Below are 24,610 nucleotides of genomic sequence, written 5' to 3' on the forward strand. Positions count from 1 at the left end.
TAGTTTCTTTCCTACTTCAAACAAAACGAAAGTAACATCAATTAAATTACATTGCTGATGCATGAAACATTCAAGTTTGTCATAATATATATTATACTGTGACATGTTTCTTCATCTGTTCTTGAATGAGAGGCAGTTGTTAAAATGGGTCTGCTCTTAATACACTCCACTCCACAGTGTGCACATTATGTACACTGCACTTCCTTGGGTCCTCAGCAATACATCCACCAAGTGTGAACTTGATCGAGTGAATGGTTGTTGAAAAAATCGAAGGACAAACATACACACAGACATACAGAGACTCGTTACGTTTTAGTTGCATACAGAGCACTTTCGTGTAGCGTGGTGCATGTTGCCACGATGCCACATGCAATAGAACATTTAGCCAATATTTTTCTCCCATGTTTGAGATTGCTGCATCTTGTAATTTGTGTGTGTTTATCTGCTTACCTGTCCACAGTCTCCAGCCTACACCTTGGTGTGGACACGGAAGGGTAACGGAAAGCTGCCCAACCGGGCCATGGACTTCAACGGCATCCTGACAATCCAGAATGTCCAGCCCGAGGATGCAGGCGTCTACGTCTGCACAGGCTCCAATATGTTTGCCATGGACGAGGGCCAAGCCATCCTCTACGTGCCAGGTTCGTGATCCTCGGCACCGCATTCCATTACCCATCACCCCCTGCTACACTACCAGCTCTGGCTCCCGTAGTTTCTCTCCCCTCCCCTGAACTTGAGTCCCCTTTCAGCTTGCGATGGTGCATGCTCGTCTGTTTTACTGCATCTCTCATCATGCACTATAAACGCTCAGCTCTGGGTTAACAGCATAATAAGCTTGCAGGTCTAACTCCCATTGCTTTTGCCTTCTGCTCTCAGATACCAACATATAAGCTGTGCTTTATTATCTTACCGCCAATCCAGCTCTTCTCACTGCTTTGTTTTAACTCGCTGTCTTGTACGTCTCTGATTAGTGGATTTCTTTCCTGGACTTTTTATGAAGAAATACAGCTTGTGAGTTTGGTTAAAACTAAAACTATAGAGTGCAAATTTTCCAGATAACATATGGGGTCAAGTATGCAGTTTTAGGTTCTAACTAATGGGCATTTAAAAGTATGACACATCCACTTCACTAAGGCGAAATGACCGCTCTTTCGGATCACTGATTTGTGTGTAATGCTTTCCGCCAACACTACTGAAGCTACAGCTAATTTTTTTCTTTCCTCTTTTTTTTTTCAAATGGGTTGATTTAATCGGTGGTGGTCTGGTTGCTTTTTAATCACTGGCAGAGTTGCTGGTTTCTGCTGTTAGAGGTATTACTAGCAGGGTGTTGGATTCTGGTGTCTCTGGTGTTGGGCTCCTGGGGCCCCTCCCTGCCTGAGCTGTAGTGTATAATGATGAGGAGGAATGTGGATGCCACGATTGGTGCTTAGAGACTCAGCGACTGACATTCAAAGAGGACTTCAGTGTATCTGGAAGAGAGGAGAAGTAGGAAAAAATCCACTACCCCTGATTACAGTATTCCTTCATGAATGCTGAATGATCAAATGGTGCTATTAGTCATGCAGTTGTTTAAACCTGTGGTTGAATTCATTTTCTAAACGTGCTGTTATACTGCTGTAATAATACTCCTTTATTTCTTTAGTGTCAGCAATAGTCAGTAATTGTTTATATCAATTGTTACTTGTCAGATTTAGTTGGTTAAATATTTAAAATCTGACTTGAAATGCAAAAGAAAAAGGGAAAAATGTTTTTTCTTTCATCCTAAATTTGTCAATAATCATTTCCAATTGTATATTATGATCTTTTTTATTTACAACTTGTCAATGTTGGCACATTTTTTTTGACTGAAATATGTTATCTTGAAATGTTTCCATGAAATCAATTATATCAGAAATGTATTTTTTTTTCCAAGAGAATTGGCCATGTGAATGCAATAACCATGCATGATGTGTGTTTACATTTAGGCAATTTCAAGTGTTTTTATAAGAAAATATTTTTTATATATCTGAGAACATCTTCAATTACAGGTCACATTTAAATTGCTTTTAATCATTTGATCTTCATTACTTTACAATGACTGCATTAGCTTTATTTGTTCTGTCATGACTTAAAGGCTATATGATTGCAAATATACCCAAAGGTGCTTCTGTAAAGATTTTACTTACTCTTTTTTTTTTACATTTCGTTTTAAAGAAAACCTATCTGATGTAATGCACACTTGTCACATTGTAATGTATTTATCTTAACTGTGAAAATATTTTGTGAAAAAAAGAGAAAATTGATTAAAATAATCAAAGTGATTTGCTAATTCATGGATGCGGCTCATTTACATAATTTTTCCTTGATCAATTCAGGTAAACCACAAGCTGTATGTTGGCTCTTTAACAGCTGAAATGAAATTAGTGTTTCAGTGTTTAAAACTGCTTCTTGCGACTAACTTGCATGTCCCATGTGTGGCTACTCTGCATAACTCCATATCTCCTTGTGTTGTTCCGCAATTCTTTTCATCATGATGTTTCAGTGTGTGTGTGTGTGTGTGTGTATCTTGATTTTGAATTCACAGCATAAGAAGCATTTTGGAGTGTTGATGTTTTTTTAGTTTTTGGTTGGTGAGATAAGCATGAACTGTTAGAAAAACAAACAGACATTCTAACCAACATATTTCAATTCATGGCTTTCTTCATTTTCTCAATAAATATGCATCAGGTAAGTACGAAAGCCCTCAGAGACACAGAAGAAAGAAATTCTGGTGATCCATTTTCTAAGCCTGATTTAAAATATGATCTCTGTTGTGTTTATGCCTCAGGTACGGGTGGAAAAAAAAGTTTCTTTAAAACAAATTTCATCATTGAAAAATATGGAAGAGGATTAGGACCAAGTAAGAGAAAAAAATAACAAGAGGAGGAAAAAAGAAAAAAGTTGAAATTTCGAGAATAAAGTCAACCTTTGAGTTTGGTAAAGACTACAAGCTACAACCTGATTTTCCTCAATACATCTTACATATGTCTAAAAAATTCTCATAAATTAGAAAGCAGATTTTCCCCAAACAGTAGTTGTGGTAGGCTTCTACCAAGAATAGCTCATTTATGTGTAGGGGATTTTAATGCTACTACACCCTTAAATATTGTGGTTATTGCTCATTTTATGAAATTAATGAAAATCAGGTTGTAGCCTGCAGTCTACCTAAATGTATATATTTATTTATTATTTAATATTTTTCCAACGTTACAGAACACAAAAAGTTGACTTTATTCTTGTCATTTTGACTTTTTTCTCAAACACCCTAAAGGAAGAAAAAAAGTCCTCCTCATTATTTTTTTCTCCTACCTGGCCCCAATCCTCTTCCGTATAAACGGGTGAAAAATACGAGCCGACAAAAAGTTTTGACAGGTGAAAAAAGTGTTATTATTGTAATACTCATTCCGGCCACAAGATGCTGGAGTGCACCACTATCACTTTTACCAAATTAATTTATCTGTGCACTCTAAACACAAAGTACATAAACTGTGTGTTATGTTGGGTATCTAGAGTGCATGGAGAATATAAATCATGCCTGGATAAAAACATAAGTGCTTTTAGTCCTACTTACTACATAACGTAGTGGTGCACCTAAGCCTCTTGGTCACTTTTTCTAAAGTCACAAATTCAGGAGAGAAAACTTTTTTTTCAGACTTACAAAATGGATCACCAGACTCCTTTTTTTCTCACTTGCCTCTCAGGGCTTCCGTAGGTAAGTGTGAAAATTAAATGCACATGACTTTGAACTAAATGGATCCAACCATCATGATAAATAAATAATAATAAAATGTACATCAGGAAATGACTCTTGAGCTCAAATGATGAAAATTCCATACTCCTTGATGTCAAGTTGGTGCCAGTTTAATTCAAGTGCATGATTTTTTTGTGTGTGTGTATATGTGGAATCAATTGGACAAAGCCATGGCGGCCCACATTTGGAGAAGGGATAAGTGTCTCTGGGGAGATGGGAGGTAAACTGCTACCCTGAAACCTGACCTGTTTTGCCCACGATGGGCGGCTGTGGCTCAGCTGGTAGAGTGGTCACACACTGATCGGAATGTAGGTGGTTCAATCCCCGACCATGGCAGCCTACATGTCGAAGTATCCTTGAGCAAGATACTGAACCCCAAATTGCTCCCAATGCTGCGTTCATCGTTGTGTGAATGAATTCCCAATGGTGGCAGTTGGCACCAGTGTGCCCTGGTAGCCTCGGCCACCAGTATGAATGTGTGTGTGAATGGGTGAATGAGCGTAGTGTAAAGCGCTTTGGATAAAAGCGCTATATAAGTGCACTCCATTTACCTGTCAGTATACCTGTCCCCTCCCCCCTCCCTCCCTTCCTCCTACAACTCCAGAGGCCTCACAGACTCAGATGTTTTACACAGCCTATGAAATGTTTGAAGGACACGGAAAGCGTAAGTCCGCATGGGCATGGTTTCCTCTCTGCCCGGGCTCCCTGGAGGGACCCGCCTCTCCCTCTCTGTGTCATGCATGCACTCATCTTCCTCAGCATGGATATACTGGCGGCCTGGTAGCGCTCATGTACAATCCACCTAGCGAAATCTGCAGAAACGCTCTGCAAACATGGCGGCCCAGAGCATCTGTGCCGTATGCTCTTCATAAGCATGCGTCTTTAGTTGGATTTAGATCTAAAGATGGATATTTGTTTTCAGTATATCAAGTTCTTGTCCTTGTTAAAGAGTCAAAGCTTGGATTGTACATGAGCATTACTGGCTCCTACATGGCTCTTTGGGTTCATTGGGGTCCATCACTGCAGGAAAAAGTGCATGTTCATTCTAAGGGCAACTCCTCATGAATGTTGAGTCAAGTTTCAATCATTAAAAAAGATCACTTAGTAGTAGTATATAAGAAAAATATTTATTTTTAAATACTCTTTCAAAACTCATTGTAGTTGAGAAAACTGTTAAACTACTCTGCCACTGATACTATCTGTGGGAATAAGTAGGAAAACGTCTTTCTAAATCTCTTCTCTAAATTTGACAAAAACATAATAAACCCTACTATTTTATGAAGAAAATCAATATTGACAACAATAAAATATCACTTACTCACAATGTCTCCACATTCAGATAAAAGAGATGTCCCTTCTTCTTCTTTCTCTTCACACTTTGCTCCTTCCTTTTTTCCTCCTCAGGAAACATGCTTTACTGGGAAGTAGCTGTCATCTGGGCTTCAAACATCATACTGTGCTTAATACATCCCATCACAACCTCATTACATCATAGCTGAATGTGTGTAGCACATCCCCAGTCCAGTGTTAGAGGCCTAGTTTCAGTGCATCAGATGCAACAGAGGGAACTTTAAATGGCGCAGTAAATGTGATATTATTAGGAAGACAAACTGTATAGCCTATGTCAAGAAGTTAAAGATTTCATACATTTGAGAAAACACATTTTAATACCTTTAATAATGGTTTCTAGCCATGAAGCCTTATATTAAATGTCCATCTATTGTATTGGGGTGGAGGCAAACAGTTAACTCAAGACCTGGACAGATAAAACCAAGACTATCCTCTTGGATAGATATCACTAGCAGTACAGAAGTGGAAGTTAATTTTCATCTCCTGATGCACTGATACTACCATTAAACTCATGATAGAGAGTCTACAAAATGCCTGTATACCCACAATCAACTCATTTATCATTCTTAGAAGTTACTTGTGTGTCCAGTGTCCATGTATTGGCATCTCTAAGGTCAGGAAGTCAAAGCTCAGCTGAAGCTAGAATGGTCCCAGAGGTTTACAGCCTGCTTAGATAGCCTCGTACTCCTCCCTCCCCACTGAAAGAGGCCTTTCTTTTGCTCCGTGCCCCTGGGATCATACGGTATTGAATACGAAGTGGAGCAGCCAGCCAAACTGGCGCAGACAGCAGTATGCCCTGAGGCAATGCCAATGTCTGCCTGCCACTTCTCATCTGTTTCGTCTGCTCGGAGGATCTAGACTGCCAAGGGTGAGGGAGGGGGCACAGGCCGAGTCTGTCTCTCTCTGATCAATTCATTATAATCAAAAGCATTCCTACAGCTTAATGTAATTCCCAATTAGTGGTTGTAGACTCCGGACCAGGTGTCATATTCAACTTCACCACCACACTAATAGAGCAGTCTGCACTATCACACTTTATTTCTCCGTGTGCCTCTGGGGAGTCTCACTCTTCAGTTTTTTGCTGTGTTTGACTGGTGTGTCTCCTTCTGTAGCTGCTGAGGGGGCCCAGCCTGTGGCCACCATCACTCCCTCAGTGCTGAACGTCCAGCAGGGCCAGCGGGCAGAGTTTCGCTGCACAGTGACCGGGAACCCAACTCCTGCCATTGAATGGATCGGTATGAACTTCCACTTGTGGTGCAGAACTTGTTGGGCATCTTCTGCACTGCAAAAAAGCCAACTTGTATTTTTTGGCCTAAAACAGTTGGTTTAAGTTGGTTTATCTTGGTAATATAAATTATTGATATTTAGGTCAATAATGTAAGTTCGCACAACAAAGGAAGCCAGTTGTATGCTCAAAAACAAGTTGGTGAGTTGTTGTTACTTATTTATTTAAGTTGGGGTTCACAACAAAGGACAACAGTTCTGCTAACTCTTATTTCTTTGTTGTGAAATGCAGTGGTGAAATTCGGTCATTAGCGAAAGCTAGCGGCTAACATATGCTAGCGGCGCTGCTTGTTACAGCTACAAGAGTAGCCATTAGCGTATCAATGCTAACTCAAAATTATGGTCGCAACATTAGCTGACATTTAATAGCGGCGTTACAATCGTGCCAATTCAGCACATTACAGAAGTTAGCAGAAGTAAGGATTAAAAGTTATTACAATGTTAAATTATAAATTAGTACAACTTACAGTTGAGTTGACAAAAATCTGAATTCAGAGTTGAGCAACCTCAAAAACAAAACTTTAAATATTTAGTTAATTGTCCAACTTAAAATTGTATCGAAGTTTATTGCCTTGAAATTTTGAGTCCACCCAACTTTTCTTTTTTTGCAGTGTTTTGTATAAAATTAATTCCAGTGCAGAATCACAGATCTTTACCCTGCAGCCCTCATTGACAGGCTGTACCTGTGTGATTGTTACAGGAGGACCAGGGAACAGAATGAGTCCCAGAGCTGTGGTACGAGGTGGCGTTCTGACCTTCACAGCAGTGGACCCGGCTGATGAGGGAGAGTACACCTGCAAGGCCCTGAACACTCACGGGGAGCACACTGCGCGGGTTTCTCTCCTTGTTCAAAGTATGCTTTATGTGTGTGTGTGTGTGTGTGTGAAACAAGGTTTTAATAGTTTTGGATTTTTCATGAGTTTTAGTTCTAATTTCGTTGTGAAGTTTTGTTATCAAATTCAGTTTTAATTAGTTTTTAGAGTGTGTTTGCTAGTTTTTATTAGTTTTTTGTTTTAAATGCTTAGTTTTAGTTTAGTTTTTATTCGTTTTTAGTGTTAGTAGTATATTTGTTGGGTGCAAGATTTAAAAAGATCGTAATAAATTTAGCCTTTATTTCCTGTGCCTTATCCATCTTAGCCCCAACAAGGTTATTAACAGATAGAAGAAGAAAACAAAGGACATTTTCATTATAATTATAGTTAGTTCCTTTTGTAGCCACACACTACAATTTCAGTTAGTTGTAGTTTTTTAGAAAACTCTCATATTTTTTTATTTATTACAGTTAACGAAAATGTTTTTTCAATTCTAGTTTTTGTTATTTTGTCAGTTTTCATACTATAATACCCTTGGTGTGAACGTGTGGTCCATGTTGGATGGAACTTAAATTTGTTTCATCCAGCAATTTAAATCGTTAAATTTGATTGATAAGACTTGTTTAAAGGGGGAAAATTATGATTTCTTATTTCCTCTCATATACAGTCATGGAAAAAATATTAGACCACTCTTGTTTTCTGTAATTTATTGTTAATTTAACACCTGGTACAACTAAAGGAACATTTGTTTGGACAAATATAAAGATAACAACAAAAATTGCTCATAAGAGTTTGATTTAAGAGCTGGTATCTAGCCATTTTCCATGGTTTTCTTGATAATAACCAAAATCATTATCAAGAAATCCATGGAAAATGGCGAGATGTCAGCAATAAAAAGGGCAGTCTAATAATTTTTTCCATGACTGTTTATAATGTTAGATGTCTATATTAAACATGGCCTATGTTTCAAATAATGCAGTTAACATACTGTATGTAAAAGTAATTTCAGGTCTTTCTGAACACTTTATTTCCTTTATCTCCTCTAGGCATCGTAGGAAACATCTCACATCACTATTTAGGAAACTATCAAATGAAGTTAAATGGTGTCTTAAGCTCATCATCCTTTTTTATACATTTTTTTGGTCAGAGTCTAACCCAAGTGGCCTAGGCACCCAACCCCAAGTCCAAGTCAGTCCCCAAAATATTGAAGCCCATGTAGGCGACAACTTGAGGTTGTACTGCCGAGCAACAGGAGCGCCCACCCCGAAGCTCACCTGGCTGAAAAACGGAGGACAAATCCCTCCACAGGTGAGAAACCTCCTGCTGTGCCTCGATTGTGACTTTAACATGGATTGATTACTGTATTCACATTCTGCTGTGCAATATCTCTTATCACTTCAAGGTGTGTCCGGTGGCGATGGAGTGTCATCATTCTGTGTCAGTTTTTATGACTTCCGCATTTTGACCATTTACCTTTATTTTTCCCTCTGTTTGTCTCCTCCCTCTTTTTTTTGATCCCACCCTGTTCTGACGTTTGCTCAGGCCATTCCCTCTCACGGTTTCCATCAGTTTAAAAGCAACAGTCTCGATGTGTTACAGAGACGTATTGAGGAGCTGCAGGTCTGTCCATCTGTCCGCTGTCTGTCTGTCTAGTCTCGTAGTTCACAACCATTGTCCTCTACTGACCTCGTCTTCACACGCTGTCGACTAAGTGCATGATCAAACTTGTCCTTGATTCACACCTTGTAAACCTGTTAATTCACCACAGCTGCTCACTAAGTCCCTCTAGAGCTGAGGCCAAATACATTAAAATCAACCAGCTGTGTCTGTTTGCCTTCTTACTGTATTTGCCTGCAGTACATGTTTTTTATGTTGCGTTTAATTAATAAAAGTGTCCCATAGTCTTTTGTTTTGTACTGTCCACATCATACCATTCCTAACTTGTTTGGGCTCTCAGCACTCAGTTGACCCTCATCATTCCATTGAGTGTATTAACAGGACTAAGTATACAGGAGGTACTGTAGGTATTTCAGACATATTTTGCTCCGTGCCAGACGCAGCCCGCTACTCCCCTACCTAAAGGGGTATTGTGTTAGTCTGGTTTCTGCACAGCCCTCCTCGGCTCGACGAGGGCTCCAGGGCCTGTTTAGTTCTGCCTCAGAGAGCCAGTGCGTTGTGTCAGCCTTTCCCAGGGGGAGCTGGGCTCTGCCGTGCGGCCACGCAGAAATTCTGTATGCTCTAGCAAACGGCTTGCTTTGAAAACTCCTCAATGGGTTCAGACACACATTGAGCCAGGGCCCGCCTCAGCCACTGCTCGGTTTAGCCTCCCTCACGGTTGACTGGGCCGGAGCTAAGCAGCTTTGTCCATGGATGCCCCAACACCCCCCGGATACAGTAATCCCTCTCCAGACCCTCCCTTTCTGATTCCCCTCCCCTCTGAGGTGTTTCCAAACTTTATGAAAGCTCATTTTCAGCCTTGCTGGGCCTCCGACTGCCATGTGGAGTAATGTACAAACAAGTCAAGTTGTTGATTGTTCATAAGCCAGAAAGTCATGAAATATGGGTGTTGGAATTAATGCAGGGTTTTGGTTCTCACTGGATATATGATGATGGATATTTTTGATTTTTCTCGGCACTGGTTAGTGATTATTCTCAGATTTCACACTTCAGAAACCTGCTGTGTATCCCTAACTGAGGAACCTCTGTCTTAAATAAATGTCACAAACTGTCAGTTCTAACACTCCTAATTTTTCCCATAATTTTTAAACTCAATCATTAAACCTAGAATGAAGATAATAGTGTAGTAAATGTAATCATCACTGATCATGTTAATTAACAAATTATAATGCCACCAATCATTTTGGAAGTATTGGCACCACTTTGTACACAGTTTCATGTACAAAGTACACTGCCATAGAAATCATGAATCAAAATCCATTCACAGAGACTGAATTGTAGCAATAACAGCTCTTGTCTTGTCTTAAAGATCTACGCTGTAGTGCTTTTGTGTCGCTATTAGCTAGTAATGTCAGCAATGTCATATTTGTGTTGTTTCAAGTGACTTGAGACAGGTAAGTGCTGTGCTTTGTCTTCAGCAAATGAATCATTCATGTTTTTATGGTGTAAATGTTTGTAAAATCATATATTTGACATGTAATGCACAGTCCTGTGTATTGATGTAATTGAGATGTCTAATCTCGCCACTTATTGGTGTGTGTTCTTCAGGCCCGCATGGACCGCACCGACATCGGTACTCTGCTCATCCCCAACATCCAGATGTCTGATGCCGGCACTTACATGTGTGTGGGGAGCAACAGCATTGGCTCAAATAGTGCTCCCATTAAAGTCTCTGTGCTTAAAGGTGAGTTGGCTTGGTAGTCCGCCCACTACAAACTAATAATAATTATACAAATGCTTAAAAACCAGTGGTGGAAAAAGTATTCAGATCATTTACTAAAGTACTAATACCACACTGTGAAATTACTCCACCACAAGTAAAAGACCTACAATTCTAACTTACTTAAGTAAAAGTACAAAACTATCAGCAAAATGTACTTAAAGTATCAAAAGTAAAAGTACTTATTATGCAGAATGGACCCAGTCAGACTGTTTTATATATTCCAAATATATTATTAGATTATTATTATTCATGCATTTATGTAAGCAGCGTTTTAATTTTTTAAAGGTAAGGCTCATTTTAATTTCTTGATATACTGTTATGAGGTTCATTTAAAAATAAATAAAAATTAAATTGATATTTTTTTTTATCTCAAACCTTGACCTGAAAAGTAACTAAAGCTGGCAGCTAAATATAGAGGAGTAAAAAGTACAAAATTTGCCTAAAAAATGTAGTGAAGTAGAAGTATAAAGTTACATAAAATGGAAATACTCAAGTAAAATAAAAATACCTCAAAATTGTACTTAAGTACAGTACTTGAGTGAATTTATTTAGTTACATACCACCACTGCTAAAAATAGACATAGACATATATACTCATAATGCGGATATAAGTACCACTTTACAGCAAATGTATAAAGTAACCCTTGCACGTTACACTAATTAAAATGCACATTAAATCTTAAAAGCTGAAAGTAGAACAAACCAAGTATCAATAGTCCTTGCATCAACCATGATTGACTTTGTTATAAACCAAACAATAATAATAATATGCTGTTTGTTTGTTTGTGTTTGTGTAGCGGACCACGTCTCCTCAGTGGTCAGCATCCAGCCATCCATAGCTGATGTCCAGGAGGGCCAGAGTCTGGAGCTCAACTGTCTGGCCCCTGGAAGTTCTCCACAAGTCACCTGGTCCAAAGCCAGCGGCCGCCTCTCCTCAAACCACCAGGTAATCACACACCGGTGCAAAAATGGAAAATGCATCATTGTGCCCTCTTTTATTAAATATGTCTTACATGCAGATAAAGATAATGAATTTTTGGGTCAGTTGTAATTTGGGTCAGAATTACTGCACAGAACTTACATTAAAGTTTGAATTGTATGTAGCATATAAAGTTAAAGAAGTATTCTATATTCTTGCTGGAGTCTTATTTGAACATTATTTTTATTTTGTTCATAACATAACAAACCAAGGGCTGCATCATCTTACAGTAAAATATCATATAGATTCCCAATCATTTGGAGTCTTATTTGTAGTTTGAGGTCTTACACTAGCATGATTTAGACAAACTAATACATAAAATGCATTTTTATAAAGACTTAATGCATTTTTTAATCAACTTCAGTCTTGTATTTGCATACATGTTTATTGGAAATATTAGTATTACACACAATTTGTCACCAGTAGCAGTAGAGTTGATAGTAAAATGATGAGTTTTTCTTGTAAGCTGAACTGAAGTGGCTCTATTCCTTGTCTGCTGTGTGCAGGTTCTGGGCAGTCAGCTGCGTATCCTGTCAGCCACTCCAGAGGACTCAGGGGAGTACATCTGTCGGGTGCAGGGCAACCCTGGCAACCCCGGATCTCATGTCCACCAGGCCTCCGTGTCTGTCTCTGTCACTTCAACTTCCTCACGTAAGTTCACCATCACTTCCTGGCAGTATTTTTTATCTTAACAGAATAAAAACAAAGAGCTCATTTTTGATAATTGCTCCTTCATCAAATGTTTTCACTCTTTTCTGTGCTTGATGTCTGGGTAATTTGATTAGACAGTCTTTACTTTTTCACCAAGGAAATTACAGTTGATGGCGGCATCAATCAGAGGCTGGGAGAAACGCATTAAGGGCAGGGCATTACATGGCAGGGTGTTGTTCTCACACTAACACTGGCTCACTTCATGAATGAACTTTCCAGTTGTACTTTCCAGTGTAGCCCAGTATGACCTCAGATTTAAAGATTTTCCTCGCTACTGTCCCATGATCTCATCCTCGTTCACTTCTTCCTGGACTTCAGCGATGTTTGACTCTTATACTGCTGCCAATGAAACCCTTAGCCACATTGAATAGTAATTTGTTACTTCTATGAATAATAAGTCAGACCTTGAACAGTCCAGCTCAAATCTAAACTGTCCGTATCCCCAAAATACAGGTCTTCAGAGTCCAATCATCGCCATTGAGCCCCACAGCGCTGCAGTGCGTGTAGGAGAGTCAGCAAGCTTCAGGTGCAGGGTGTACGGTGGAGCTCCTCCTGTCAGACTGGAGTGGAAACTGGCCAGCAACCAGCCGCTGCCAGGTAATAACCACACACACACTGAGGAATAAACCTGCTTAATGAGTTCTGATTTTATGATGTAATAATTTCAGGCAATTACAGCTGCAACCCACCCATGAATTACTCCTCTGTTACTTCATTTTATGACTAATTTAGAACTTTTCTGAAATTCCCTTTTCTCCAGTTTGGCATGACATTTTTGCAATAGTGAAATATTGATATGATTGCTCCTTAAGGCTTTTCTTCTTGAAACATATCAGGGCTTACACTCTACACCCCTAATTTTGAAAACATTCAAGGGCGTCTTAGAATCAAGATTGAGAACTATACAACATGTGGTTAAAGGGCTACACCAGTGGTTTAGTTAGGGGGCTTAAAGAGACAAAAACACTGGATCACACATTTAAGTCAGGCCCAAGTCAAGACAACCCTTATGACATCACCAAGACTAAAAAAAGAAGCTTTTTGCTGAAAAATGCTTAGTAAATTGAATATCATCTATAAACTAAGTGGGCTACCCCTTTAAATAAGAGCATCTACAGTCACTCTAATGTTCTATTTGTTCTCTTTTCTGCAGATAATATTAAAGTTAGCTCTGATGGTTCTGTTATTACCATAACCAGTGCCCGCCCCATGAACCACGGTGCGTACCGTTGTGTGGCGAGCAACCCGTTCGGCATCGCCCACACCATCGTGTCTTTGCTTGTCAAAGGTAAGCCACATGTCAGTCATCGCACAACAATAAAGCTCCAAGTGAAGGGTTCCCTCTAGTGGCTGATCAGATACAGAGTTATACCAGTGTTTTATGTCCGTGTCCTCAGAGTCTCCTGTGGCCACTGTCACCCCTGTTGGACCTGTGCGTGTCAGGGTGGGTGAAGCCATTAACCTGGAATGCCAGGCGTCAGGAGAGCCCCGCCCCTCAGTCTCATGGCACAGGCTGGACAGCAACCGCAAGACCATGCTGAGCAGCCCCGTGCCCATGGAGTCCAATGCAGTCATGCAGGTATTGATACATAATACACATCTGTAGAACAGTTTAAGCTATACACAGTGGTGGAGTATATACAGGGTATACCTACATCTTTTTCTGACTGCTTACACTTTACCCACCTCTCCATTTACCCAGTAGGACACCCACCTCATCAACTACCACTATAATGATACATTATTTAAAGCCTCAGCTTCCAAGTCAATGTTTGAAATGAACCTTTTTCCATTCTGAAATTGTGTGCATTTGTATGGTGATATATATCCATTCCCCCTCTTCTGCAGATACTAGTGGCACGTCAAGAAGACAGTGGCACGTATGTTTGTACAGCACGCAACAATGAAGGTACCACTGAGACCAAGGTGGAGGTCATTGTTGAGGGAGGCTCTCAGGTACCCACAGTGCCCAGGGCCTCAGTTCCTGAGCCGCTGATGATTGTGGTAGAAGGACAGACTGCTACACTGCGCTGTGATGCCCATGGTAATGTGGACAAAAAAAAATTAAAATAAATAAATATATATATATATATATATATATATATATATATATATATATATATATATATATATATATATATATATATACATCTGGAACTCACTAGAAGAATTTCTTTATGGCTTGTCTGTCTGTACCACCTTTTCTACTGTATTTACAGGTGCATCTCAAAAAATTATAATCTCATGGAAAAGTCCTTTTCCAGTAGTTCAAGTCAAATAGCCCCAAATAAGTAATGAGTGCATATGAATTGAATTACTGACATAAATAAACTTTTCTATAATATTCTAATTTATTGAGATGCACCTGTAAATGCCATAAGAATTCATTATTTGTTATTCATTATTAAAATTGGCATTTTAAAATCAGCAAAGCATAGAACTTAAGTTTTGCTTTTCTAGGTTTCCCATCCCCGACGATCAGCTGGTCCAAGCTAAGGTCTCCTCTGCCTTGGAGACACAAGGTGGTGAACAACAGCCTTGTGCTGCCCACAGTAGGCCGCCAAGACTCCGGAGAATACATCTGCACTGCAACCAACAACATGGGCACTACTGAAGTCACCATCATGCTAGATGTGGAGAGTGAGTGTTTTTAATGTTTTCATTTTGTCTTACTGCAGCTTTAAATACATCACATATTTACTAACATATTGTACAGTAAGTAGAAGTAATCAATTCTGCAATCTTCATGTGAAAACACATGACAGAGTCAATTTTTCCCTCCTATCTCTAGCCCCTCCTTACGCCACTTCTGTGCCCGACGATGTGGCTGTGCGGGTCGGGGAGGTGATCAGGTTGCAGTGCCTGGCACATGGCACTCCTCCTCTTACCTACACTTGGACCAAATTAGATGGAAGCCTGCCCCAGAGGGCCCAGGTCAACGGAGGGGATCTTCAGATTAACCTGGCTACCGCTGAGGATGCTGGGAGCTACAAGTGTGTTGCCACCAACAAAGTGGCTAACAGTGAAGTGATTGCCAAAGTCACAGTCAGATGTAAGTTTGCTGATAATGGTAAACAGTGCAACACATGTGAAAAAATACTTCTCCTCTCCTATGGATCTAGATAGTCAACAAATGCTGTTCTCAGGATTACAATGGATTTGTAAAGTGCAAGACCTAAATCATTTCTCTTTCCTTCCCCTCTGTAGCCCCCTTGGCAGTTCGTGTGTCACCACAGGTTGAAGTTAAGGCCCAGGGCAGTGCTGTGGAGTTCACCTGTTCAGCAGCAGGCGGTATAGAAACCAAAATTGAGTGGCTGAAGGAAGGAGGAGCCTTGCCACCGAACCACCACGTCAAGGATGGGGTGCTCAGGTGACCCATACACTTGTATTGCTGTCTGTTTGTTGAAAACAGCCCTGAATGGATCAATATGTATGAGGTTAAAGGACCAAACTGACAGTTTTGCATGTTTTAACCACCTATTCCAAAATTTTGCACAATGTAATTCAAGTCCCCGGCTGGTCAGTTGATCTTAGAATCAAGCTGTATGGCTCCCTCTGAACATATAAACTTTTTTTAAAGGCTAACTAATTTGGTTAAACAGCTGGGCACTGTAGTTTTTAGCAAACATTGCTCCAATTTTTTTTCAGCCATGTATTTTATGCTCTAAAGCAGCAGAATGATGGACTGTACTGATGTACAAAACATTCAAATCAACTTAAAGGCATAAATATTCTGTAATATGTGAATTAAAATCCTAACCACAGCTTGTTTTTATGTGTGTTATTCATGTTGTTGTATGTTTGTATGTTTCTCCGTAGGATTGAGAACCTTGAGCAGAGCAATGAAGGCGTTTATATCTGCAGAGCCAGCAGTGTGTACGGTCAGGCCCAGGACACTGCCAGGCTGACCATCCAAGGTCTGTTTCATTTACTGAAAATATACTAGTATCTAAACTGCTTCATCAAAGGCAAATATAACATGTTGCATTTCTTTTCTTTCCCCGCAGCCCTGCCAAAAGTGATGATTAACGTGCGTACCTCAGTGCAGACAGTGATGATCGGGAACTCTGTGGAGTTCGAGTGCCAGGCTGTTGGTGACCCAGAACCCACGGTTAAGTGGAGTAAAGTTGGTGGGTCTCTGCCCGCTCATATCATGGTGAAGGGCGGCATGCTGAGGATTGAGCAGGTGACGGAGGCCGATGCTGGGCAGTACCGCTGCACGGCCACCAACGATGTAGGCTCCGTACAGTCTCAGGTGGTCCTCAACGTCCAGTGTGAGTGCACAGAAGACTTTTATTTCATTACATACATAAAAATGCATGCACTTGCACATACGCTGACGCCTTATTCTGCCAGCACTCATTTAAACCCTTTGCCTGTTTGCACAGCTCTCCCTCAAATCGCTGCGCTGCCTGAATCTAAGGAGGTGACAGTTGGTTCAGATGCAGTCTTGCCCTGTGTGGCTTCAGGATACCCTGTACCTGAGATCAAATGGTCCAAGGTAACCAATATATTTTTATGAACTTCGATAAACTTTTAGGAAGTCTCAACACTTTTTTGTTTAATGTACCCCTACCGCTCTTTCACATTACCTTAATACTTATTAACACTACCCATCATGTTCCAAATCCGTTCATCTGAACTGGATTTATTTTGCACTGTTCTGTAAAAGTTGATCTTGCTAAAATATCATTTTTACATTCAGTTGAACTGTCAATGTTAAGATTAATTTAGTAATTTCATTTAGTTTACACTTGTACTACTTTTAGCTAACTGTTCCAACCATTTATTGATTTTTTTTTTGCTTTTTCACCATACCTACTTATCTATTTATTGCTGTTTACAATTTCAACAATTAAATTGTGAGAACTTTATGCTGAATATAATATAAGAGTGTAAGCTTTTTGTCAATATTATTTTCTGATTGTCTACTCATTGTGTCATTGTGTCTTTTTCTGAATCTAGCTGGAAGGAGAGCTTCCTCCTAAGTGTTTCCAGGAAGTGAACGTGCTGACGGTTCCTCGGGTCACCCACGACGACTCTGGGACATACGTGTGCACCGCCTCTAACAAACAGGGCAAAGTGGAAGCCTTTACTACACTCCAAGTTCACGGTTAGTCCACAGAGTGGAGAGTACTGTGGAAAGTAATAGTGAAAAATAAATTAAAGAAAAAAATCAGAGTAAGAGCTGTACAGTTGTGTGTGTTTGACAATAGGATTATGTTCTTTTTTTCAGAGAGAGTAATGCCCTACTTTGCCCAGGAACCCTTGTCCTACCTCACCTTGCCCACCATCAAAAATGCCTACAAGGCTTTCAGCATTAAGATCAACTTTAGACCTGATAATGTTGATGGTAAGGAAGCTCAAACTTAAATTTGGTTTACAGTTTAACTGAATTGTTCTTAATTTTACACTTGTTGAATCTTTCAGCTTTCAATTGTTGTGTACTATGTTTTTCACATTTCCTTGTGTGTAATTTCACTGCGTCTTCTGTCCCTTCCCTCTCTCCCTCACCTCCTCCTCTCACCCACGTGGTGGGAAGGTCTCATATTGTACGCTGGTGAGTCTCAGTGCTTGAGAACCACAGAAACTCCAGACTGATGTTGGCAGAACTGCTTTTTGGCTCCATCCTTCTTTCACATAATGCATCCAGCCAAGAGCTGATTTAGAGGCTATGAAAGAAATGCAAGATGGTGCATGGCCTACCTTTTTCATACAGGCTTTTTCGGTCATGATCACAAAACCACATCAGCTTAATATTAGCTTGGTTACAAATCTACTTTTACATTCCAGTTTACTTCATCAGCTTCTACACTGCCTACACACATGTGTATGCTAGAGCTGGTAAATGCAATGCCTAACATGTGTATGTAGGTGTTCTTTTATTCAGACATCACTGCAGGTCTGAAAATAGTGAAAGCCACAGGAAATCAAATTGCCTTTGCAAAAAATATGGCTTCTTTTAACCTGCCTAAAGTTGGTGCCAGGTGTGTAGGGGACTTAAGTGCAAAATGAACAAACAGTACAATAACATGTTAAAAATTAACTGAAAATATAGGGTTTTTTTATGTTTATTGAATGAAGTTATGTGTGACTGTTTGGATGTTTTGTTGTCTCACCACATCTAACCCATCAGGTAGTAAACAAGCCTCAATATAATTGCAAAAGCTTTTTGAACACACCAGAAATGTATAAATATGCGAGACAAAAATTTACAGCTTATTATGACTGTAATTTACTTTACACTTCAACTTTGTGTTGCACATTTATGCAATCTGCTCTCTCTTGCTCACTCTTTTTCACAAGCATAAGAGATGACATAAGTGTTCCCACTTCCCTGTGAGCCTCTGTGGCTAAAGGCATGTGTTCCCAGCATGTGGAGACAGAAAACTGACGACTGGTAGTATGATATGACTGGTTGCAGCCTTGTGATGTCCAGATAGGAAAGCAGGTTATATAACCTGGCTTTGGTTGGCTTTAAACTTGCCTCACCATAGCATGCTGCTTTACCATTCAGCTTTTAAAGAGTTTACCTTGTGTATTAATGACTCCTTTGCATACAATGTCCATCCTAACAAGTCACTTTCTCTTATGTTTAGTCTAAGATCTTGATTTTCTTACAGTAGAATCAGATGGTTATTTCAGGAATGTTAATATTAAAGAAATATGATCTTGAGGCAAAGCTGAAGAACGGGAATTGTTCAACCATTGACTCAAGAATCCACTTGTTTAAATAAGTGGAGTAAAGCACTACATTTATTGACTTATTGAGATGGACATTATTGTAGGGTATGCATTTATGATCAAGTTTACTCGTTCTCACTTGTCTTTTTTTGTGGTTTAGGTATGATCCTCTACAATGGCCAGAGAAGGACCACAGGAGCAGATTTCATCTCTCTGGGACTTGTTGGCGGCCGCTTAGAGTTCAGGTCAGTTCATACGGATTTTAAGAGTCCTCTTTATTGACTGAAACACAGTGTAATGATCCCTGGAGCCAGTCTGTGAAACCGAGGGTTGGCATGCCCAGATTCCCAACTTTACCTGCCGCCTGGCTGCCTTCCAGAAAATGGTGCATTGTTCCCTCTAGGACAGGAGTGAGTTACTGCCCCAAGTTCAAGTATCTCGGGCTCCCGTTCAGGAGTGAAATGGAGCGTAAGATGGATAGGCAGTCTGGTGCAGCAGTGATGCAGGTGTTGTACCAGATCATTGTGATGAAGATGGAGCTGAGTTGGAAGGCAAAGTTCTCATTTGACCGGTCCATATACATTCTGACCCACACCCATGATCATGAGCGTCAGGTAGTGACAGAGAGAATATTATTGCAGATACGTGCAGCCAAAACAAGTTTCCTCCGTAGGGTGGCTGGGCTCAGCTTTAGAGATAAGTGAGGTACATGGACATCTGGAGGAAGCTCACAGTAAAGCCACTGTTCTTTCATATCCAAATGGGCCAGTTGCGGTGGTTTGGACATCTACTCAGAATGCCTCCTTTTGGAGGTTGTCTGAGCATGTCCAACTGATATCATCTGAGATCCAAGGTAGACCCAGAGAACGCTGGAGATATATGACTTATGGCCTGGGAGTGGCTTCAAGTATCTCAGGAAGAACTGGAAAATATTGCCGCCTGCCGCAACAAGCCAGCACTGGATAAGTGAAAGAAAATGGATTGATGAATGAAGAGCGTGATGTGCTCTTTGATGATGATTCTGATTCTGATCTAAGGTTTGACGTGGGCTCCGGCATGGCCACAATACGTGACCCCAATCCTGTCAAGCTGGGAGAATTCCACACAGTTGAACTGTATCGCAACCATACCTTGGGCTATATCATTGTGGATGGAGGGGAGCCCATCAATGGCAGCTCACAGGTATTTCTGTCAATGTTTATGTAACTCCCACTGTCACATAATGCACATTTGAAGAATTCAAGTCATTGAATATGTTCTATAAATGCACATTTCCTGTCCTCAGGGCAAGTTCCAGGGCCTGGATCTGAATGAGGAGCTGCATGTGGGTGGTTACCCCAACTACACAGTCCTCGCCAAAACTGCTGGAATTAAGACTGGTTTTGTTGGTAAGGCATCACTCATTACACCATGAAAGGAAATACTGGATGGGAGAAAAAGTCCTTATTTGATAATGCTACTATTCAGGCTGTATCCGTCAGCTGGTCATCCAAGGTGAGGAGGTCATCTTTAAAGACCTTGACCGCAGCTCTACTGGTGTCACAAACTGCCCCACCTGCAAAGACCACCCATGCCAGGTCAGTTCATCCATCCACTTGTTTATTTGTGGGATTTAGCCTGTGTTCAATTCTTGGAAATTTTGTTAATTTCTACCATGTCATTATTCAGAATGGAGGTATGTGTGCGGACTCAGACGCCAGCCTGTATAAGTGCAGCTGCCCCAGAGGATTCACAGGAAGCAACTGCCAGCACCACTCATCCCTGCACTGTCACTCAGGTACATGTGGATCCCCACCTGACCACACAAATACATCTAGGTGTTGTTTTTAACTACATCTTCATGCACCAATAAGAGTGCATAATGGTGGAGGAAGTGTTCAGGTCCTTTGATGAAGTGCATTGAAAATGTTACTTAAGTAAAAGTAGTATAATAAGTATAAAAAGGATTTTTTTCTAAAAGTATAATAGATAAAGCATCCCCTGTACTATTATATATTTTATCATTCAATTCTAATTACTCATGCAATAATGTAAGAGCAGACTTTTATTGTTGTAGGTGGTTGAGAACTTGGTTGGAACTACTAATTTCGTATATAGGACTGCAACTAATAATTACTTTACTTTATGGATTAATCTGCTGATTATTTTCTCCACTAACTGATCAATTGTTTGCTGTCACAATTACCAAGGGTCATAAAGTGACTTCATAATGTTTATTTTTGTCAAACCAACAGCGCAAACCTCACAATAATTAAAAGGAAAATAAGGAAATCTTTTGGAACCATAGTTGGAATCATATTTTTGCGTGAAGAATTACTTAACTAAACATAAGCTGTTGTATAAATGTAGGGGAGTAAAAACAAAAGTGATGTTTCCTTCTGAATTATAGTGGTAGTAGAAGAAGACAGTTGCATGAAAAGAAACACTCAAAGTACAAGGCCCTCAAAATTGTACCTCAGTACAGTACTTGAGTTACATTCGACTACTGACAGCGCAAAATATTATACGTGTTTGACTGTTTGTGACCTAAATTCTCACAGAGGCCTGTGGACCAGACGCCACTTGCATCAGCCGCCCGAGTGGCCTGGGCTATGACTGCCGCTGCCATCTTGGCAAGTTTGGAAACAAATGCATGGATGGTAAGGCATGAAGTTACTCTCAAATATTTAAGTTTTTATAGGAAGATATAGAATATTGGTATGTTTTCCTTCAAAAACGCCTTGTCAGTTTCACTATCATCAATAGCATTTTACTCCTTGATCACTTTTACTAGGGGAACTGGTGACAACTCCACTGTTTGATGGTGAGGAGTCCTACATAGCCTATCCACCTCTGACCAACGTCCATGATGACCTGCGGGTTGAGCTCGAGTTCAAGCCTATGGAAAGAGATGGTCTAATGTTCTTCTGTGGAGGGAAGAAAATGAAGGTGGAGGACTTTGTAGCCATCTCCATGGTGGAGGGACATGTAGAGTTCAGATATGAACTTGGCACAGGTAACCTTTCAACACAAATCTGTTGTAGTTTCTTAAAGGTATTTGTCCTGTATCTTGTATATTTTTTATTGTGGATAGAGTTATAGAGACTCAGACAGAGACAGTAAGATCTCTCTGGGCCTGTTTTAACTTTCAGGTCAGGCAATCCTCCTCAGTCAAGAGCCAGTCTCTCTGGGCCAGTGGCACAGAGTTGTGGCTGAGCGAAACAAGAGGGCCGGCCACCTGAAGGTCGACCAAGGCCCAGTGGAGAGGAAGACATCTCCAGGAAAAGCTCAAGGCCTCAATATTCACACCCCCATGTACCTTGGGGGAGTCCCCAACATGGACATCCTGCCTAAGCCTGCTAATGTCAGCGAGCTGTTTGAGGGATGTATAGGAGAGGTGAGTTCTCTCTGTGCTAACAAAAAAAGGGAATGATTAATATTTAATAATAAGTAATGTTAATAATAATTAATATTTTTCAGTATGTGGTTGCTTCAACGTGTCTGCACTGCTTGCTTAGGTTTCCATCAACAACAAAAAGGTGGATCTGTCCTACAGCTTCACAGAAAGCAGATCTATCCGCAAGTGTGTGGACAACAGCCCCTGCGACCGCCGGCCTTGCCTGAATGGAGGTCACTGCATGTCCAATGTTGAATATGAGTACCAGTGCCTCTGTAAGGATGGATTTGAAGGTTAGTGTGCAGGCTCGAAGTTTCTACACACTGGAAAAGTCCAAACATGTCAGATCTTCCCATAATCCCTGGCAACATTCGCAGCTATAATCTTTCACACAGTTCTGCCAATTTTTCACTTTCACATTTTCAGAGCTATCTTCCTTAACTAAAACTATTCACCTGGGCTTTTTGGAAATCAGGACATAAAAGGTTAAAACTCAATTTAAACAGATCTGCTCCTTGAATAAATAATTCCTTAGTTGCCCCCAAAAATAGCATTTTCCATGTCTCATCTCCAAACCCTGTGAACTCGCCCCACCTCTGGTGTGAACTTGACCATCAACCTTTCACCCCTGACTGATAACTGGTATGTGACCCTGCAGGTGAGCGTTGTGAGGTGGTCAGAGACGTGTGCCAGAGCAACCTTCAGTGCCAGAATGGCGGCAGCTGTGTCGACGGCCAATGTGTGTGTGCACCTGGCCACACAGGCCTGAACTGTGAAGAAAGTAAGTATTGACTAGCCACATGACCTATTTTTATCAAAATAAAAGCCAGAAATAGCAGACAAGTGGTAAATAAATGCTTATTGTTGTGTTAATTTAAACAGTTTCAGTAGAAGAGTCTGTCTACAAGCCATTTTGAAAACAAATCTCCAAAGCTTTCCTCCCCTACAGCATATGTTACTACCATGCACACACCTGCATCCTATAGACAAAGATAATCATCATCAAAGCACAAAGACTAGACGACAACCAGAAATGAGCCCATATGACTCACATTCTCCACAGTACGACCCTAACCCTAAGTGATTACGTATGTCTTACCCCTGCACTCTCATGGCTATATCCTGCACACACAGGCCAGGTCTCCAGCTCTCCTGCAGCCCTGAGGAAATTGGAAAGTAGTGCTGCAAATGGTACAGTATCTCAATATTCAGTCTGCCTGACATGACTGTGACTAACAGGGGCCCATCTGAGCTCGAGGGGCCCCGCGTCCCTTCCAAGCTCAACCCAAACTGTCTATTGCCTAACACATGTTCGCACATACCAAACATGCGTCTGTTCTCAACTAGCTGTTGAGGCTCTTGTCCCCATTGGAAAGTTGGGAGAGGGGAATTCTACATACTAAAAGGTAACAGGATGGTAGACTGAAGTTGGAAGATCAACTGATTATGCTGCCTGTTTTTGGACCCAGATAGAAATGTGGAATTCCCCTTGTTTTTCTATTTCCTTATCGCCATGTCAATGCCTGTAAGATGACTACTCACAACATAAAGTCTCATCTCCGTCTACTCCAAGAATGCCTGTCTATACAAACAAGAAAATACACAAAAATACTTGTTTTTCTCTCTGAAACCGCCTAAGTCAGTCATTAAATCTGCTGTTACTAACAACTCAAACATGTCTGTTGAAAGCACAGTGTGATGGTGTTTGGGTTAAGATTTGTTTCAAATATCTTCTGTACTTAATGTGTTATTTGTGCATGGACCCATGGTGAGTTCAGTTTGATCTCTGTGAAAGGTCAAAGACGGTGCAACGTTTGAGGAATGGGTTGGTGAGGACTGTCATGAGTTTGCATCATGGAGCCTGGTTTGGTCGCACTGGAGATTTTTGTTGTTTTGGTTTTTAAATTGCATAACATAGAAAATAGAATACTCTAGCGCTCAAAAGTTTGGGGTCACCCAGAAAATGAAAACAAACTGTTTTTTTTTCTTCATAAAATTAGTTACAAAATGAATCGAAAATAAAGAAAGGGTAGAAATAATCATTTTAACCTGTACAAATCTCCAAGGATAATTTTATTGCTTTTCAAATCCGCACAAAACTGTTTCCAGCTGTGCTAACATAATGTACAGGTGTTCAACACTATAAATGTGGATTAACACAATGTGCCACTGGAACGCATGAGTGATGGTTGCTGACAATATATAGTAGATATTTCATAAGAAAATCAGCCGTTTCCAGCTTTAA

The 24,610-nt window shown here is 40.4% G+C and overlaps 1 protein-coding gene across 1 annotated transcript in view; it reads left to right on the forward strand.

Annotated features, from left to right (window-relative positions):
* hspg2 (heparan sulfate proteoglycan 2) overlaps window positions 1-24,610 on the forward strand; it is a 97,635-nt gene that overhangs the window by 67,299 nt on the left and 5,726 nt on the right. The window contains exons 49-81 of the mRNA XM_059332419.1: window positions 461-641; window positions 4,374-4,433; window positions 6,232-6,354; window positions 7,104-7,256; window positions 8,363-8,523; window positions 8,758-8,835; window positions 10,441-10,576; window positions 11,413-11,561; window positions 12,101-12,245; window positions 12,759-12,902; window positions 13,459-13,593; window positions 13,703-13,884; window positions 14,154-14,349; window positions 14,766-14,945; window positions 15,097-15,357; window positions 15,513-15,675; window positions 16,125-16,222; window positions 16,313-16,579; window positions 16,694-16,806; window positions 17,271-17,418; window positions 17,542-17,658; window positions 17,848-17,865; window positions 19,150-19,234; window positions 20,027-20,171; window positions 20,275-20,377; window positions 20,457-20,566; window positions 20,658-20,766; window positions 21,530-21,628; window positions 21,763-21,984; window positions 22,121-22,365; window positions 22,487-22,658; window positions 23,024-23,146; window positions 23,500-23,556. Of these exons, the coding sequence (XP_059188402.1) occupies window positions 461-641; window positions 4,374-4,433; window positions 6,232-6,354; window positions 7,104-7,256; window positions 8,363-8,523; window positions 8,758-8,835; window positions 10,441-10,576; window positions 11,413-11,561; window positions 12,101-12,245; window positions 12,759-12,902; window positions 13,459-13,593; window positions 13,703-13,884; window positions 14,154-14,349; window positions 14,766-14,945; window positions 15,097-15,357; window positions 15,513-15,675; window positions 16,125-16,222; window positions 16,313-16,579; window positions 16,694-16,806; window positions 17,271-17,418; window positions 17,542-17,658; window positions 17,848-17,865; window positions 19,150-19,234; window positions 20,027-20,171; window positions 20,275-20,377; window positions 20,457-20,566; window positions 20,658-20,766; window positions 21,530-21,628; window positions 21,763-21,984; window positions 22,121-22,365; window positions 22,487-22,658; window positions 23,024-23,146; window positions 23,500-23,556 (4,678 nt within the window). The remainder of the gene's footprint in view (window positions 1-460; window positions 642-4,373; window positions 4,434-6,231; window positions 6,355-7,103; window positions 7,257-8,362; window positions 8,524-8,757; window positions 8,836-10,440; window positions 10,577-11,412; window positions 11,562-12,100; window positions 12,246-12,758; window positions 12,903-13,458; window positions 13,594-13,702; window positions 13,885-14,153; window positions 14,350-14,765; window positions 14,946-15,096; window positions 15,358-15,512; window positions 15,676-16,124; window positions 16,223-16,312; window positions 16,580-16,693; window positions 16,807-17,270; window positions 17,419-17,541; window positions 17,659-17,847; window positions 17,866-19,149; window positions 19,235-20,026; window positions 20,172-20,274; window positions 20,378-20,456; window positions 20,567-20,657; window positions 20,767-21,529; window positions 21,629-21,762; window positions 21,985-22,120; window positions 22,366-22,486; window positions 22,659-23,023; window positions 23,147-23,499; window positions 23,557-24,610) is intronic.

Source organism: Centropristis striata, chromosome 5 (genome assembly GCF_030273125.1).
Source record: "Centropristis striata isolate RG_2023a ecotype Rhode Island chromosome 5, C.striata_1.0, whole genome shotgun sequence".
Lineage (NCBI taxonomy): Eukaryota > Metazoa > Chordata > Actinopteri > Perciformes > Serranidae > Centropristis > Centropristis striata.